The sequence below is a fragment of the Bufo bufo genome, chromosome 3, assembly GCF_905171765.1.
Source record: "Bufo bufo chromosome 3, aBufBuf1.1, whole genome shotgun sequence".
Lineage (NCBI taxonomy): Eukaryota > Metazoa > Chordata > Amphibia > Anura > Bufonidae > Bufo > Bufo bufo.
This window is the reverse complement of record NC_053391.1, coordinates 125,816,078-125,835,552: the sequence shown is the minus strand read 5'-3', so window position 1 is coordinate 125,835,552 and position 19,475 is coordinate 125,816,078. Positions and strand designations below refer to the sequence as shown.

At 45.8% G+C, this 19,475-nt stretch overlaps 1 protein-coding gene across 1 annotated transcript in view; it reads left to right on the top strand.

The window, feature by feature from the left end:
- LOC120994760 (protein ABHD15-like) overlaps positions 1 to 19,475 on the top strand; it is a 52,819-nt gene that overhangs the window by 8,319 nt on the left and 25,025 nt on the right. The window contains exon 2 of the mRNA XM_040423555.1: positions 7,205 to 7,557. Within this exon, the coding sequence (XP_040279489.1) occupies positions 7,205 to 7,557 (353 nt within the window). The remainder of the gene's footprint in view (positions 1 to 7,204; positions 7,558 to 19,475) is intronic.

Sequence of the window (19,475 nt, the reverse complement as noted above, 5' to 3'; positions counted from 1 at the left end):
CACAATTTTAGACATGCCATGCACGGGGAGTAGTCGCGGATTAGTTGCAATCTGCGCCTGAAATACGCCTAATTTGGGTGTATTTCAGATTGATAAATGACCCCCTTTTTTCCAGCTCCTTCACCAACAAAGTGTGGCTTAGCATGTAAGGAGCATAGCCTCACGGAAAGGAAGGTGGCTTAAGATGCAGTAATAACTGTACTACTGTCTACCTTTTACAGGAACAAATGTAACGCCCCCGAGTGGCATTACCACTCCTACGCTCTGCTTCTATCTGTGAATGCTAATATACAGGTGAAACTCGAAAAATGTATATATCGTGCAAAAGTCCATTTATTTAAGTAATGCAAATTAAACGGAATTGCATTAATGCAGCCTAAAATTAGAATTTTGTCAAAAGGTTCAATATTCTAGGCTCAAAGTGTCACACTCTAGTCAGCTAATTAATCCATACCCCCTGAGCAAAGGGTACCTCAAAATTGAGATTTTGGGGTTTCATAAGCTGTAAGCCATAATCATCCAAATTATACAAAATAAAGGCCTGAAATGTCTCGCTTTGCATGTAATGAATCTCATATTAGTTTCACCTTTTAAGTTGAATTACTGAAATAAATGAACTTTGTACAATATTCTAATTTTTCGAGTTTCACCTGTAATGTTATCTTATGCATTTATTTCCAGGTCCCTAGACACTGTGCATTTATAATAATGTTATATAATTGTTCATGTAATGTGCCTGGTTCACCAGCAGGTGGCAGCAACTATGGCAAAGCTACACTTAGAGACAATTCATTCCATTCTCCCCTCCTTTCTTGGTCAGAAGTGGGTGAGTCCGGTTTGCTACCAGAAGGAGGTAGGGAGTTCTGGTGTGTTCTGGTTGAGACTCCATGTTGGAGCTGCCAGGATTCTAACCTATTCCCTGGCATAATCCAGAGTAAGACTACAGAGAGAAGTTGCAGAATCCTGCAGAAGCAGAGATTACATTTAAGTCTGTTAGTACAGCAGAGCCAAAGAGAAACCGATGCAGTAAAGTAGTACAACTGGGTACCAACACCATTTCTTAAAGGGACTCCGTCCCGTTGTTGCTTCATTGCAACTGGCGTCACGAAACACTTATCTCATCTTAAAGGGACCCCTTGCAGACCGCTGTTGTTGCACAAGCTTCTCCATTAGGCCTCTTTCACAGGAGTACGTTTTCCGTCCTTAACAGACAGCATCCGGACTGAATCCATTCATTTCAGTGGGTTATGTGCACATGAGCGCTGTTTACCACTGATCATCTCTGCCTTCAGGGAAAATATTGTAGCAGCATGTTCTATATTGTGCGTTGTCCACGTAGCCCTGGCTTCATAGAACAGAATGGGAAAGGCATCCAGATGCAATAAAAAATTTTTGATGATGATTCCTGGAGATGTTGGGTGCTATTCTTCAGTTTTTCTTCACAAGTGAAAAATGCATCAAACACTGCATCCGACCGGATCAAAGACAAAAACACCGAACCCAATCAAAGACAAAACTGATTCAACTCGTGACCATAGTTTTTTTTCCCTGAACAGACCCCCGACTCATTCTGTATCTCTCGTGTGAAAGAGGCCTTAGACATCAAGTGCTGGTGGCTCTATGTAATTAGGGCAGGGGTGGACTGGCCAGAGACCCCACAGGGCCACCCTCCTCACTGCCACTGGCTGGGTACATAGTACTGAGGTCACTATAGGGGTTATTATTAGAGGAAGTCCAGGCAGCATGCTGAAGTTAGGGCTGGCTTGGTGTTGTGGTCCACATCTTAACTCCTTAAGGACTGGGTCCTATTTCACCTTAAGGACTTGGCCATTTTTTGCAAATCTGACCAGTGTCACTTTAAGTGCTGATAACTTTAAAACGCTTTGACTTATCCAGGCCATTCTGAGATAGTTTTTTTTTTTTTGTCACATATTGTACTTCATGACACTGGTAAAATGAAGTTAAAAAAAAATCATTTTTATTTATAAAAAAAAATACCAAATTTACCAAAAATTTGTTAAAAAAACATGCAAATTTCCAAGTTTCAATTTCTCTACTTCTATAATACATAGTAATACCTCCAAAAATAGTCATTACTTTACATTCCCCATATGTCTACTTCATGTTTGGATCATTTTGGGAATGATATTTTATTTTTTCGGGATGTTACAAGGCTTAGAAGTTTTAGAAATTTTCAAAAACCCAATTTTTAGGGACCAGTTCAGGTCTGAAGTCACTTTGCGAGGCTTACATAATAGAAACCACCCAAAATTGACTCCATTCTATAAACTACACCCCTCAAGGTATTCAAAACAGATTTTTACAAACGTTGTTAACCCTTTAGGTGTTCCACAAGAGTTATTAGCAAATGGAGATGAAATTTCAGAATTAAAATTTTTGGGCAAATTTTCCATTTTAATCCATTTTTTTCAGTAACAAAGGAAGGGTTAACAGCCAAACAAAACTCAATATTTATGGCCCTGATTCTGTAGTTTACAGAAACACCCTATATGTGGTCGTAAACAGCTGTACGGGCACAGGGCAGGGCGCAGAAGGAAAGGAATGCCATACGGTTTTTGGAAGGCAGATTTTGCTGGACTGGTTTTTATTACACCATGTCTCATTTGAAGCCCCCCTGATGCACCCCTAGAGTAGAAACTCCAAAAAAGTGGCCCCATTTTAGAAACTACGGGATAGGGTGGCAGTATTGTTGGTACTAGTTTAGGGTACAAATGATTTTTGGTTGCTCTATATTACACTTTTTGTGAGACAAGATAACAAGAAATAGCTGTTTTGGCACCGTTTTTATTTTTTGTTATTTACAACATTCATCTGACAGGTTAGATCATGTGATATTTTTATAGACCAGGTTATCACGGATGTGGCGATACCTAATATGTATACTTTTTTTTTATTTATGTAAGTTTTACACAATGATTTCTTTTTTGAAGCAAAAAAAATCATGTTTTAGGGCTCTTTCACACCTGCGTTCTTTTCTTCCGGCATAGAGTTCCGTCGTCGGGGCTCTATGCCGGAAGAATCCTGATCAGGATTATCCTAATGCATTCTGAATGGAGAGAAATCCGTTCAGGATGCATCAGGATGTCTTCAGTTCCGGAACGGAACGTTTTTTGGCCGGAGAAAATACCGCAGCATGCTGCGCTTTTTGCTCCGGCCAAAAATCCGGAACACTTGCCGCAAGGCCGGATCCGGAATTAATGCCCATTGAAAGGCATTGATCCGGATCCGGCCTTAAGCTAAACGTCGTTTCGGCGCATTGCCGGAGCCGACATTTAGCTTTTTCTGAATGGTTACCATGGCTGCCGGGACGCTAAAGTCCTGGCAGCCATGGTAAAGTGTAGTGGGGAGCGGGGGAGCAGTATACTTACCGTCCGTGCGGCTCCCCGGGCGCTCCAGAGTGACGTCAGGGCGCCCCAAGCGCATGGATCATGTGATCGCATGGATCACGTCATCCATGCGCATGGGGCGCTCTGACGTCATTCTGGAGCGCCCGGGGAGCCGCACGGACTGTAAGTATACCGCTCCTACTATGGCAACCAGGACTTTAATAGCGTCCTGGGTGCCATAGTAACACTGAACGCATTTGGAAGACGCTTCAAATGCTTTCAGTACACTTGCGTTTTTCCGGATCCGGCGTGTAATTCTGGCAAGTGGAGTACACGCCGGATCCGGACAACGCAAGTGTGAAAGAGGCCTTAGTGTTTCTATAGTCTGAGAGCCATAATTTTTTCAGTTTTTGGGCGATTACCTTGGGTAGGGTATGATTTTTGCGGGATGAGATGACGGTTTTATTGGCACTATTCTGGTGTGTGTGTGACTTTTTGATCGCTTGCTATTACACTTTTTGTGATGTAAGGTGACAAAAAATGGTTTATTTAGCACAGTTTTTATTTAAAAAATTTGACGGTGTTCATCTGAGGGGTTAGGTCATGTAATATTTTTATAGAGCCAGGCGATACGGACGCGGTGATGCCTAATATGTATACTTTTTTTTTATTTATGTAAGTTTTACACAATATCATTTTTGAAACAAAAAAAAAAAATCATGTTTTAGTGTCTCCATATTCTGAGCCATAGTTTTTTAAAATTTTTGGGCGATTGTCTCAGGTAGGGGCTCATTTTTTGCGGGAGGAGTTGACGGTTAGATTGCCCACCAAAATAGTACCAATCGCCTTTTTGATCGCATGCTGTTGTATTTTCTGTGATGTAAGGTGACAAAAAAATGGTTTATTTTGCACAGTTTTTATTTTTTACGGTGTTCATCTGAGGGGTTAGGTCATGTGATATGTTTATAGAGCCGGTCGATACGGACGCGGAGATACCTAATATGTATACTCCCCCCCCCCTATTTTTCACCAATTTTTTTTTTACTTTATTTGGGGAAAATGACGTTTTTGTTTATTTTTACTTGAAATTTAAATTTTTGGGGGGAAAATGTTATTTTTTTAACTTTTTTTTTCACTTTCTTTTTTGTCCCACTTTGGGACTTGAACTTTTGGGGGTCTAAACCTTTACAATGCATTCCAATACTTCTGTATTGGAATGCATTGGCTGTATGAGTAATACTGTGTGTATTACTCATACACCTTCCGGCCTGTGAGATCCAGGGGGCTGGATCCCACAGGCTCTTCACCGGAAGGCAGCGCGATGCCATGGGGACCCGATGGCACCGCCGCCGCTGCTGCACCAGGTAAAAGCCGCAAACCGCAGGTCTGAATTGACCTGCGGTTTGCGGCGATCGCCGACATGGGGAGGTCACGGGACCCCCCCGCGCATTTAGCCAAGGTGCCTGCTAAATGATTTGAGCAGGCACAGGGTTCCGATCACCGCCCGCCGGGCGGCGGTGATCGGAACTATACATGACGTACCGGTACGTCATGGGTCCTTAAGGACTCGGGAACCATGCCGTACTGGTACGTCATGGGTCCCTAAGGGGTTAAACTCCTAATCCCCGTGCTCCATATCCATATTAGAGACAATTGGAGGAGAAGGAGGACAGAACGTGTCAGCTATTCATGTCCACCACAGAGGGATAGCTTCTGGGGAGGTATTTGGTGCTGCACTATGGTATTACTGACCCAACCAACTTGTATTGGCCCCATCTCCTTGTGTTGCCCCACCTTATGTCAATTTGGACTCTTCTACAAAATTGGGACTTTTAATTTTAATTATTTTTTTCCAGAGCCACTTTAAGTTACCAGTCTGCCCCTGTATTATACCTATAACTATAGTACTGTACAGGATCATGAGGAAGCTCTTGTCCACCAAATGAAAGCCGATCTCTCAACTTCCAACAGCTCCTTCGGACTTATCTGTTTATTTCTCCATGATTCCCCATCTTTCTTCATTTAAGTTGACGTTTTGGTTTATGTATTACGGGTCCATATAACTCAGCCTTTCTTACAGTAGTGTGGAAGAGCTCTACTTGTTTCTCATCTTCTTAGGCCTGCTCCTGCCATAAGAGGATTTTTGCAACAAATGGACTTTCTCCAGACGATTCATATAATCTGGCAGTTCAAGTTTATGCACTGGTCCCCATTTCTGTTGTTGTAACCCGAGTTGCGACATACATAGTAAATTATCAAAACGGCGAGGGGAAGATGTTTTTCTATGTCATTGTGAAAAATAATCCAGCCACTGCCTTGTGTGGTTTGTGACTTGTGGTTGTATTGATGCTCATCGTAGATTAAGTCGCTTCCTTTCTATACTTTGAACATGCTTGCTCTGTTTTCACAGAATGAAGGACACTTGACATTTTAAGATACTTATTTTATGTTAAAAGATTTTTATTTATTTTTTAAAACAAAAGATCTAAAAATATTAGTCAAGTCTCAATTGTCCAGAATTCACAACCAGTACCGTGAATAGGCAGGAATGCACAAAATATGAACACTAGTACCCAGCAGCAAATTCCATTAAAAGCTCCCTAAAAAAAAGTGGGTTCACACAATAGGGCAAACAAAAATTATGATTGTTCAAGTACTACATGAGAAAAGAATTTCTACAGCTGTTACAGTGACCACAGAAACTGTACCCACCGCGCTGAGAGAGAACCCAGCCACTGCTTCCTGTATCGGTCTCTTTTAGCAGAGAGCAATGCAGAAAGTAAGTACAGATGTAGCAGTTCCAAACTTTTTACTTTAATTGTTGGAGATGTTGGATGCTGTTCTTCAGTTTTTCTTCAGAAGTGAAAATTGCATCCTTTGCTATCATGTCTCACTATATCACGGCACAAAAGCCATTAAAAAGTCAATGAAAAGTTTTATGCCATTGTTTAGTAAAAAGGGGTTATCTAATGAATAATCCTATGTCATGAATTGCCATTTTAAAGGGGTTCTCTGGGAATGATTTAAAATGGCCACAAGTAACCTGTTCTAGAATGTGAGCAGGACTTTTTTGCAGGTCTGTCAAGTGGGTGAGAAGTAGAGGCCTCACTACACACTACACTGCTCTGCAATAGATGGTAATGATGTGATCCTGCCTACGATATCACATCATGGCTGAGCAGCCTGACAGAAACGCTCACCAATGTGTAGTATACGCAAGTGCCAGAGTATAGTGTGTAGTAAAGACCCTCACCCTCCTTAAGCAGCTCTGCAAGTGGAGGCCACCAGTCATACTCACATTCTAGGACAGGTTGCTTGCAGCCATTTTAAATCCTTTGTGGAGAAACCCTTCAATCAATGGCCAGTTAAAGTGAATGTATGAACAGATCTGCTGCTGCAGACTTCAGGTAAGTTATTTGTACTTATTCCTGTTCCTTTGCTGTGTGCCCCAAAACTGGCCTTGAAATTAATTAAGTGAATGTCTCCTTGAGTCGTCTCCATTATGTGCTCAAGCTCAGGATTCTTCTCAGTGTATTTTCGTGCCAGCTTGTGGGCACAGAGTGGAGAAATGGGTGTAAGTATCCACATACAAGTTACCTATTTGGCGCCAGCAGCTGCAGTTCTATCCATGTAGTACTGTAATTAATAGGGCTTGGAGGGGTTGACAGATTGATTAAAAAAAAATTGTGTGGAATATGCGCTGTAATCTGCAGAAAAAAAACTTGTGTGAACATACTGCAAAAACATTATAAACTTTCTAGTCAATAAAGGCTATCCAGATTGGCATTGCAAGAAATATATAGATTTACTCATTTTATTGCTGCAAAATGTAACAGTGCTATCTATTTTATCGACAGATGTGTCACTTGGCCCTCACCCACGGGTACCAGGCTGTGATCTTTAACCGCCGATGCCAAAATGGCTGCCCTCTGAGCACAACCAAGTTACAACCATATGGTGATCCTAATGACCTGCGAGAAGCCATTCGATACATCCGCCATTGTCAACCTTCATCTCGACTGTTTGCAGCAGGTGAAGGCACTGGAGCTGGCCTTCTCCTGTCCTATCTTGGGGAATGTGGCTCATCTAGCTACATCACAGCGGCTGGCTGCATCTCTCCTCTCTTTCGCCTTCAAGACTGGTATGAAACTGGGTGTCCATGGCTGTGGCAGGCAGCTTTACTCTTGTACCAAAAAATGTATTTGAGCAGGTGAGTGCGTGTTTCATACAAGAAGATGTGTTTTCAGTTTTAACATAGAGTGGGCTCTGCCTTTCTCTTGTCTGGTAGTTTAGAAAATGTGCTTAATTATTATAGTCAATCATTCATATACAACAAAAGCTTTAGGATTATTTGCATTGTTTTAAAAAGTTGATGTTTTTGTGCCAAATATCATGCATCTCATCTCTGTATGGACTGTTCTAGTAAATTTGCTGTACATACAAATTGTGTTTAATGGAGCAGATTTATCCAAAATGTCTAAAAGACCTTACTGTGAATTCTGAGATTTGGGAAATAGATAGGCCCCTTTCACAAGAGCAAGTTTTCCGCTCGGGTGGAATGCGCGACGTGAACGCATTGCACCCGCACTGAATCCGGACCCATTCATTTCAATGAGTCTGTGTACATGAGCGTTTTTTTTTTCACGCATCAGTTCTGCGTTGCGTGAAAAACGCAGCATGTTCTATGCTCTGCGTTTTTCACTCAGCCACGGCCCCATAGAAGTGAATGGGGCTGCGTGAATGCAATGCTTTTTTCACTGATGGTTGCTAAGAGATGTTGTTTGTAAACCTTCAGTTTTTTATCACGCCCGTGAAAAACACATCAAAACAAGCGCTTCACTCCCGCTCCATGGGAAAATTTGCATCAAGGATTTTTTGTGTCGAATTACTCGATTTAATGGAGTATTCGTTGCAGCCCTAGGTGTGATTAAGTATATAAAAAATAAAACAACTCACATACATAGTAAAAACAATCACTCTAAAGTGTGTTCACTGGGTAAGTTCATCTCCAGAGTCCTGGCAGGATGCAGTCTCATAGCTGACACTCTTATCGACAGTCCTAGCAGTGCACAGGCCCATAGCCAACACCCAGTCATGGTAGGATATCAGAGAGGGAGTCTTCTGACCTCCTTCCTTATAGATGTTCCATCGAAGCCTAGAGCTTTGTGTCAGATGCATAGACGTTTATACCTCTTAGACCCTCCTCCTGAGGGATGTCCAGGGTGCAGACTGCATGTCTCTAAGATAATCGCTCAGGAATGCGGCCTGTACTTGAATGCCGAACAATGGCTTTGTTTGTATATGTTAACTAACCATCCCTGGCCCCCCTAAAGGAAAGGTAAGTACTGGCGCTGGAGACTGATGGCTAGAAGCGGAGGGCACGGAGGACTGATGGCATGGGGGGTGATGGGACAGAGTTATGATGGCATGGGGGGGGGTGATGGCACAGAGAACTGATGGCACTAGGGGGAGCTTATGGCATAGACGGGGCTGATGGCGCTGAGGACTGATGGCAGAGGGGTCTGATGATGGCACGGGGGGGCTGATGTTTTTTTAAAGGAAAACGTTCTTTTAATTCATTTTTTCTTATTAGAGTACTCTATTAATTGTTGGATTAATCGATATTTACTAAAGTAAAGTTACTATAATCGATAGCTGCAGCCCTAGAACCAATCAGTAATTAAAAATAGCCCTACAACACAGTTGCCAATAGCAGTCAATCATGAAACAGCTTTTATTTTACAAGAGCGTTTTAAGAGATGAAAGCCAAACTCTGATTGGTTGCCATGGTCAACAAACAGGATTTTTTTTTTTTTTACAGGAGTCCACTGCTCATTACCACTCTTCCGCCTCCACTCCTCCACTACAGAAAGAGGCATGCGGAGTAGTGGACTATGCTAGCGCAGGTGTGTGGCAGGTTACATTGGACCAGTAGAAGGGTATTGAGTCCTGGACACTCCTGGCAGAGGGAAAGAGTGGGTTGCCTTGCGCCTCCCTCTTTAAGAAGTGAGTTGTGAGTGGGAGGTCTATCAGTTTCTGGAGGTGAGTGTGTGAATACAGTCAGTATAATAGATATGGAGTGAGCAAGAAATATAAAGCTACAAAAAATAAAATAAAAACTATGAAGCAAAATGCATATGGAGGTCCACATCTCCTGCCCTGGGAGGATTATCCTCTTCCTCATTTTGTATTTTAATTTTCAAGACAAATGAATGAAGTGACCAACAAGAGTTTTCTAGTGTCCATTGTATTTTTTGCAAAATGAGCATACGGGGGTACAGAGTGGTGACACAAACTGGACAGTGATGGCATACGGGGGTACATAGTGGTGACACAAACTGGGCAGTGATGGCATACGGGGGTCAGAGTGGTGACACACGGGACAGTGGCATACAGGGCAGAGTGGTGTCACAACTGGGATAGTGATGTTATACAGGGGACAGAGTGGTGACACACAGCAGATAGTGATTGCATACAGAGGCAGAGCGGTGACACAGAGGGGATATTGATGGCATATAGGTGCAGAGCGGTGACACAGGGGACAGAGTGCTGACACAGCTAGAATAGTGATGGCATACAGGGGACAGAGTGGTGACACACAGGACACTGATGGCATACAGGGGACGGGGGTGACACATAGGACAAAAATGGCATACATAGGGCGCAGTAGTGACACACAAGGGACAGTGATGGCATACAGGGGCAGAGTGGTGACACACAGGACATTGATGGCATATGGCGGATGGAAATGACACACTGGACGGTAATGGCATACATGAGGCAGAGTGGCGACACACAAGGGACAGTGATGGCATACAGGTAGCATATTTCTAGAGCCCATTGTATTTTTTCAAATATTGGGCTATATTGCTAGTCCGCTTATAGTATAACACGTAGTGTTCGGCTGCATTTTGAAGTGTAGTGTGTCAATATTATTGCTGATATCTATCGTGGATTTCTCCATTTTGAAACACCGTTTGATGCAGATTTTGCCACTGTGAACTATCAGCAGATCGGAGGAAATCCGCAGCCGACTTGCTACGCATAGTTGTATTCTGTTCAGTAAAAGGTTCTGTAGCCAATATACATTTTAAAGAATGTTAGTAGATGCCCCGAGCACATAAATATCTTGGTTTGTGACCTCGAGCTTTGATATGGGAATGGAACTAGTTTTCACACAAAAGACAAGTGGCCAGAAAACAATGTCTTCACATTTGTTTGCTTTTTTTAATGCATATATTCCATTAAAGAGCAGACACAGGATATTTATTTCTCATCACAGAACGTATTCATTGCGGCAGAGGATAGAAGGATGTGTGAGTCAGTTTGAAAATGGTTACAAAAAAAGGCCTCCAGCGACCCTTCATAGTTGAACCGAAGCTGATTTCAACTGCTTATAGCTGTCAGTCATCCTTTTTTCCTTGATGCAAAAGACTATGTTAGACATTGAGAACAAGTGAGAACACAGACTGGAGGCGAGGAGCGGAGCAGCTGCGCTGGAAACAGCCAGGCCTGAGTGGTGAGTATATGTTCTTTTATTATTTTAACACAGAGGTTTTGGAGTATTTTGGAGATGTCATACAACACGTTTAAAAAACAAAGATTCCCTACTGTGTCCCTACAGTAACTGCAAGTGTTACCAGTCCTCAGCCCTCCACCCCCCCCCCCTCCCCTCCTCCACAGTCTTTATATATGACCTTTTTTAAATCCTGACTAAAGGTGGACTAGTCATAGACCCTACAGGGAAATGTTCTGGTTGGCCGATGCATGGGGCGGCAGTATTTTGTGCTGCACTGTGGTATTTGGTTCTGCTGGGGCAGTATTGTGTGCTGCACTGTGGTATTTGGTTCTGCTTGGGTGGTATTGTGTGCTGCACTGTGGTATTTGGTTGTGGGGTAGTATTGTGTGCTGCACTGTAGTATTTTGTTCTGCTTGGGTGGTATTGTGTGCTGCACTATGGTATTTGGTTCTGCTGGGGTGGTATTGTGTGCTGCACTGTGGTATTTGGTTCTGCTGGGGTGGTATTGTGTGCTGCACTATGGTATTTGGTTCTGCTGGGGTGGTATTGTGTGCTGCACTGTGGTATTTGGTTCTCTTGGGGTAGTATTGTGTGCTGCACTGTGGTATTTGGTTCTGTTGGGGTGGTATTGTGTGCTGCACTGTAGTATTGGGTTCTGCTGGGGTAGTATTGTGTGCAGCACTGTGGTATTTGGTTCTGCTGGGGTAGTATTGTGTGCTGCACTGTGGTATTTGGTTCTGCTGGGGTAGTATTGTGTGCTGCACTGTGGTATTTGGTTCTGCTGGGGTAGTATTGTGTGCTGTACTGTGGTATTTGGTTCTGTTGGGGTGGTATTGTGTGCTGCACTGTAGTATTGGGTTCTGCTGGGGTAGTATTGTGTGCTGCACTGCGGTATTTGGTTCTGTTGGGGTGGTATTGTGTGCTGCACTGTGGTGTTGGGGTGGTATTGTGTGCTGCACTGTGATATTGGGTTCTGCTGGGGGGGGGGGGTATTTTGTGCTGCATTATGGTATTGCTGCCCCCGACTACTTCTAGTGTCCCAGCCTACTTGTATTACCACACCTTCTTTCGGTTTGGATTGGCCTACAACTCGGGGCTACTTTTTAGTTTTTTCCAGATCCACTTTAAGGGGAACCTGTCATCATGGAAATACAGATTAATCCACAGGTAGTATGTTATGGAGCATGAGGGGCTGAGCAGATTGATATATAGTTTTATAGGAAAAGATTTCGTAAAACCTGTAATTTATTAATTTAAATTCCTGCTCATTCTGGGCTTTGAGGTCAAAGAGGTGATTGACAGCTCTGTCTGTATACACAGTCACAGGGAAGGCTGTCGATCACTGATAGGACCACCTCCTTGACTTCTAAGCCCAGAATGAGCAGGAATATAAATGTATATATTACCAGTTATACTGAATTTTTTTGCCAAAAGTCTATATATCAATCTGTTCAGCTCCTGCTCTACAACATGCTGCCTGCAGATCAGACAGACACCATGTGTGACTTCAAAGCCCAAAATGAGCAGGAACATAACTGAATGAGACACAAATTTTACTGAACCTTTTCCCATAAAACTACATATTAGTCTGCTCAGCTCCTCCTGCTCTATAACGTGCTGCCTGCAGCTCGGACAAAGTGGCAGGTTCCCTTTCAGTTCCTAGTCCACCCCTCATCATCACAGTTGACCGTATACATAAAAGCTTTACTGAAATGGCCTAGTTTTCAGCTATTGCACAAACCACAGTCGCTGATCCTGCTCGCAGCGCTCCACCACAGACCAGGCCACAGCTCACTGCTTGACTCTGACAATACAGATATAGCACAGCTGCTATGACATATACATAGTTCAGTCTATGAAAGATTGTGTTCTCAGCTCCCGATAGTTTTCGTTTGTGTTTGGCCACCTTCCAAAAAGTTTACATACATTTTGTACATTTTGCAAAGTAGAGAATAAAATGTGCATAGCACAGTGTCTGTTTTGTTCTGAAGAAGTGTCAATGCCAAACTAGTGATGCATAGAAAAGTCAGAGTATGTGGTAAGAGGATGGAAGTGCCTTCTTGGCTTATTTCCTAGAACAGTGGTATCCAGCAGGCGGTTTCACAACAGCTGGTGCGGCAACCCCTGAGCGATAATATTTTTTTTGTCAAAAGTGTCCAGTATTAAAGGGGTTTTCTGATATTTTCATATTGATGGCTCATCCCCCTGTGGATCAGCTGTTTGAGGAGGCTGCGGCACTCCTCCTAGGCCAGTGACGTCACCTACATTCGTCACATGGCCTAGGCGCTTCATTTAAGTGAATGGGGCAGAGCTACGATACCACGCACAACCACTATTGAATAGACCGCACTGTACTTGGTAAGTCGCGAGCTGTAGCGCTGCAGCCTTCTCAAACAGCTGATAGGCGGGGGTGCTGGGAGTCAGCTCCCCGCCAATCAGATATTGATAACCTATCCTGGTGATAGGTCATTAATATAAAAAAAACAAAAACAACTTAAAGTGCACACTAAGTATAGAGGAATACAATTGCCATTCCAGTGCAAATCCACAGCATTTAAGTTATGTGTGGACATAGCCTTGCGCTATGTAAGGCTATGTCCACACATAACTTAAATGCTGTGGATTTGTCGTTGCAGACTTTTGTGCTGCAAATCCGCACTGTTGTACAGTACCAGCAAAGTGGATGAGATTGTTATAAATCTCATACACACGATGAGTAAAAAAAACAAACCGGGAATTGACCTGCAGTGCAGATTTGAAATCTTCGCATTTAAATCTATGCTGCTGATCTCCACCGTAGATTTCACTCTTTTCAATGGTGCTTTTTACATGTGCTTTTAGCTGAGGAACTGAGGCCAAAAACGAGGAAGACTTTCCTGCTGTATTTTCAGGCATGTGTGGACATATCTTTACTGTGTCATGGAACCAGAACTATAATTTCGGATGATTCTTCTCCTGGGGCAAAAGTTCAGCTTGCTGCTCTAGGCCTATATCTACATTCCGTGCATAGGTTACAGTTCCCTTACACCTATCCCAATATGCCCATGCATGGAACCACAATGGTTTCCAGTTTGGACCAAAATACAGTTTGACAGATTGCAGAGTTGGCAGTCTTGTGGCACTCCATGAGTTGCTGTATATACGGTACTTTGTATACAAACATGTTCTTTAGAAAACTAGGATTTTGCCTCTGTGTGTCGGGATTCGAACCCGTGACCAGCCACATCCCAGGCGGTAGCCCTGCTTACTAGGCTACCGTCCTCTCTGGACATTTCTCCCTGAAGCCTATTAGTTAACCTCAGTCTTGCCAAGCCTTGCTCATTACCCTTGACTCCCCACACCTGGTACTTCCCTATATAAGTCCAGCCCCTTGCACTCCAGTTTGCTGATTATTGAGCTCCTGAGCCTTGATCAAGCTTCTCCTCATCTGCTGCTCTTGCTACTGCTGGAAGTCCACTGCTGACCAGGAATTGCCTACCGACTACTCTTCTGCTTGTCCCTACCTACTGAACTGCCTCCACCATTGCCATCCGGATTGTCTGACCACGCTTACTGCCGCCTGCCCTGACCCACCGCCTGCCTACCAACTACGCCTCTGCCAGACTTCCTGCACCTACTACCTGCCTGCGGTCCTTGCCACTGGGCTCCACTCCTACCTCCAGCAAGCGGTCCTCTGACTCAGGTGAGCCTGTAGGACTGTTACAGAATAATCAGCCACACTATGGAGTCCGCAATGGCCACTCTGCGTAAGCAGGTCCCCGAACTTCAAGAATTTGGTACTACATATCAGGAGAAATTTGCCCAGCTCCAAGGCGTAGTCCAAAGCCAGCAAAGGGAGATTATTGAACTACAGAGGCAACACCTGGACGTCCGCGGCGCGGCCGCAGACACCCGCATGCCACTCCCATCAAGATTCGGCGGCGACAGACGCCAGTATCGGGGGTTTCTAAACCAATGCTGCACCTATTTTCAGATGTACCCGGCCCCCTTCACCACCGAGAAAAAGAAAAAAGAAGGTGCTATTCATGGTCAATCACCTGACGGAAGAAGCATTAGCATGGGCATCACCTTACGTGGAGACTAACAGTCAGCTCCTGGACAACCTAAACAACTTCATCACCGCCATGAGCCAAGTCTTCGACGACCCCAACCGCTGTGCGACAGCTGAGGCGCGACTACATGGTCTGCGGCAAGGGAGACGCTCCGTCGCCGAATACACTGCCGAGTTTCGCCGTTGGGTCACGGACACCACCTGGAACCCAGCGGCACAGAGGAGCCAATTCCAGCGAGGCCTGTCAGAATTAATAAAGGACGAACTCACCAGAGTTGAGGCCCCGGACGATCTGGATGACTTCATTCAGTTATGCATCCGGATAGATCAAAGACTCTCCGAGAGGAAGAAAGAAAGACTCTGGTCCTCGGACCACAGACCCACTTACTCCTTCTCTTCCAACGCCCAGCGCGACCTGCAATCAGCAACTGAACCTATGCAGGTCGACGCTCTACGTAGGTCTCTATCTACAGCTGAGAAGGAGAGACGGCTGGCCGAAAACCTCTGCCTCTACTGTGGGGAGCCGGGTCATTTTGCCATCAAATGTTCTCATAAGATCCGAAAGACTATTGCCGTCACGGAACTAAAGGAGCAACCACAGACTCCAACCTCGCCAGCAGCCCCGGAAAATAACAACACGGCGGCTCATGGATCCCACTTCATCGTTCCCATCCTCATCGACATTGAGGGGCGACAACTCCCCTGTTCAGCGATGTTAGACTCCGGGGCGGGAGGCAACTTCATGGACCTAACCTTCGCCCGCGAAAAGAACATTCCACTGACAATCAAGGCAGCCCCCGTTGACCTGGAAACCGTCGACGGATCCCGACTCTCCTCGGGGCCGGCCACTCACGAGACCACCGAACTACAACTCCTCATAGAACCCGATCACCGCGAAAAGATCCACTTCTCGCTGATCGCTTCCCCGAAGTTCCCGGTGATCTTGGGCATCCCTTGGTTGGCCACCCACAACCCCTCGGTGGACTGGGAAACCCGCTGCATACGATTCCCGTCCGAGTTCTGCTCGCTAAATTGCTCCCACAAACCCGCCCTTCCACCCGAAGACACCACCATCTCAAAACTATCCGTCAAGGATCTGCTACCCCCTCAATACAGCGAGTTCCAGGATGTCTGCGACAAGAAAAACGCAGACAAGCTGCCACCACACCGACCCTACGACTGCCCTATAGAACTGTTGCCCGGGGCCGAAATACCCTTTGGCAGTATCTACCCCCTCTCAGAGCCTGAACTCAAGGCTCTGAAAGAGTACCTGGATGAGGACCTGAGGAAGGGGTTCATCCGGCCCTCTACCTCCCCAGCGGGAGCCCCCTTTTTCTTCGTAGAGAAAAAAGACTCCTCCCTGCGTCCCTGCATAGACTACAGAAAGCTTAACATAACCGTAAAAAAACGGTACCCGCTCCCACTAATTTCAGAACTTCTCGAGAGACTCCGGGCAGCGAAGATCTTCACTAAACTTGACCTTCGAGGGGCCTACAACCTCGTCCGAATCCGCCCTGGGGACGAATGGAAGACCGCCTTCCGGACACGTTATGGTCATTTCGAGTACCTGGTCATGCCTTTCGGACTCTGCAATGCTCCCGCCACCTTCCAGCACTTCATTAACGATGTCCTCAGGGACATGCTGGATCTGTTTGTAGTCGTTTACCTGGACGACATCTTGATCTTCTCTGAAGACCTCGAGCAGCACCGCAAACACGTCCGCAGGGTACTGCAGAGACTCCAACAGAACTCTCTCTATATCAAGCTAGAGAAATGCGAGTTTGAGCGAACCACCACTCAGTTCCTCGGATACATCATCTCCCCTGAGGGCCTAAGTATGGATCCGGGGAAGGTCCAAGCTGTGATGAACTGGCCCGTTCCGAGAAACGAGAAGGAGATACAAAGATTCATTGGCTTCGCCAACTTCTATCGGAAGTTTATCCGGAACTTCTCCAAGGTCATAGCACCAATCACCCAACTCACCAAGAAGGCAGTCCCCTTCTCCTGGACACTCAAGGCCCAGGAGGCCTTCACCAAGTTGAAACTCCTCTTCACTTCTGCTCCAATCCTAATCCACCCGAACCCCGAGCTGCCATTTACAGTCGAAGTGGATGCATCAGACTCCGCGGTGGGGGCAGTTTTGTCACAACGGACAGGGGAGAGGATGCTATTACACCCGTGCGCATATTTCTCCCGCCAGATGTCCCCCTCTGAGAAGAACTATGACATCGGGAACAAAGAACTACTGGCGATCAAGGATGCCTTCTCCGAGTGGAGACACCTGCTGGAGGGAGCCACCAACCCCATAATCGTACTAACTGACCACAAGAACCTCGAGTTCATCCGCAGCGCTAAGAGACTCTCAGCCAGACAGGCCAGATGGAGCCTATTCTTTTCCCGCTTCAACTTTCTCATCACCTATCGCCTCGGATCAAAAAATGGCAAGGCTGACGCCCTCTCCAGAATGTTTTCCGAGCCCTCACAGAGTAACAAGGGCCAAAATAACATCCTACCCGAGAGAAGGGTCGTAGGGGCCACCTACTCTAAAGAACTCCTGGGCACAATCAAAGAAGGATATGAAAATGACCCCTTCCTCTCCCACCCCACACGGAATGTCAGCCTTACGTTTAAGAACGGTCATTGGTTTCATCAGGACCTACAACTATATGTACCAGAAATCGCACGGCTCGAAGTGCTCAAACTCAACCATGACTCCAAGGTGGCCGGCCATTTTGGCACAAGAAAGACCCAGGAGCTTCTCTCCCGCTCCTTCTGGTGGCCAACATACAAGGAGGACATCAAGAGGTACATCTCCTCGTGCACGGTCTGTGCCCGCAATAAGACTCCTCGTTCCTCTCCCGTGGGTCTGTTACAAACCCTCCCGATTCCCTCCCGCCCCTGGGGCTCGATCTCCATGGACTTTGTGGTAGACCTTCCTCCTTCAAAAGGGATGAACACCATCCTGGTCGTGGTCGACCATCTCACCAAGATGGCCCATTTCATCCCCTACAAAGGCCTACCCACAGCCAAACAGACGGCCGATCTTATTCTCAGAGAGGTCTTCAGGCTGCATGGGATCCCGGACGACGTGGTCTCCGACCGAGGCGTACAATTTGCCTCAAAGTTCTGGAAGAACTTCTGCCTGGCGCTCGGGGTTAAAGTGAACCTGTCCTCTGCTTTCCACCCTCAGTCAAACGGGCAGACGGAGAGAACTAATCAGACCCTAGAGCAATACCTACGCTGTTTCAGCTCCCACCTGCAGGATGACTGGCTTGATCATCTCCCCACGGCCGAGTTCGCCTACAACATGTCACTACCAGAGCTTTGGGACGTTCTCACAGCTCTGTTTCTCCACCCCTGTGATGATGTCACTACTAGAGCTGGGAGGAGTTCTCACTACTCTGTTTACTTTTGGTTTCTTTCACCACAGCTGTTCTTCATGTGTTTGATTTCCCTCTCTTTATATCACCCCTCCTCCTATGATAGGATGTGGATTATAGTTCTCACTTCAGTTGTAGCTCTTGCTTTAGTTTCTTCACTTGTGGCTATCAGTTCACTGGACCTGTGTTCTGCTGCAGCTAGCTCTCCGGATATTGCCAGCCTGTCCTTGGATCCGTCTTCTCTGCGGCTGCAACACCTCCAGCTAAGTGTGCAGACATTGTTGTGTTCCTGTTTATTTCTGACTGGATCTGAGGTGGCCACGGTTCCCTCCATATACTGAGTAGGGCACTGGTGGCCGTGCCCCTTCCACTATTGTAGGGGTTACAGTGGTCATTAGTCTTAGGCACGTGGGCATACCTCGTTCCGCCATTGGGATCCGGGCATGTGCTTTAGCAGAATAGGGAGAGCGTTGAGGGTTGGACAGGGGTCACCCTTTATCCTCCCTAGTTCTGGGTCCAGTCAGTAGCTCTGTACTGTGTATTACTATTGTTGCTCACAAACAGCCGTGACATTATAATCCACCAAAACCGTCCTTTTTTGACATGGATCGCTTTCTGACCTGTTTGACCGCATGCAGGGTCTTTCTTTGGAAGTAGCGGATCTCCGTCAATCTATGACCCAGCTTCAAGCATTGGGCCCTGCTCCGGCTCATGGAGTCTGTTGCGAGCCAAAGGTCTCACTTCCGGAGACGTTCTCCGGGGGCAGTGAGAATTTTGTTAGTTTCAGAGAGGCATGCAAACTCCATTTTTGCTTGTGTCCTCACTCTTCTGGTAATCAGGAGCAGAGGGTGAGGATTGTCATTTCCCTGCTCAGGGGTAATGCTCAGACTTGGGCTTTTTCGCTGCCATCAGGGGATCCCTCCCTTCGATCCGTGGAGGGATTTTTTGTGGCCCTGGGGCAGATTTATGATGACCCGGATCGTGTTGCTCTGGCCGAATCTAACCTACGTGTTTTATGCCAGAACAAACGGTCTGCGGAGCTTTATTGTTCTGAATTTCGGAGATGGGCAGCTGATTCGGGTTGGAATGATGCTGCACTCCGGAGTCAGTTCTGTCATGGTCTCTCGGAGAGATTAAAAGATGCGTTTGCTTTCCATGAGAGACCAACGTCCTTAGAG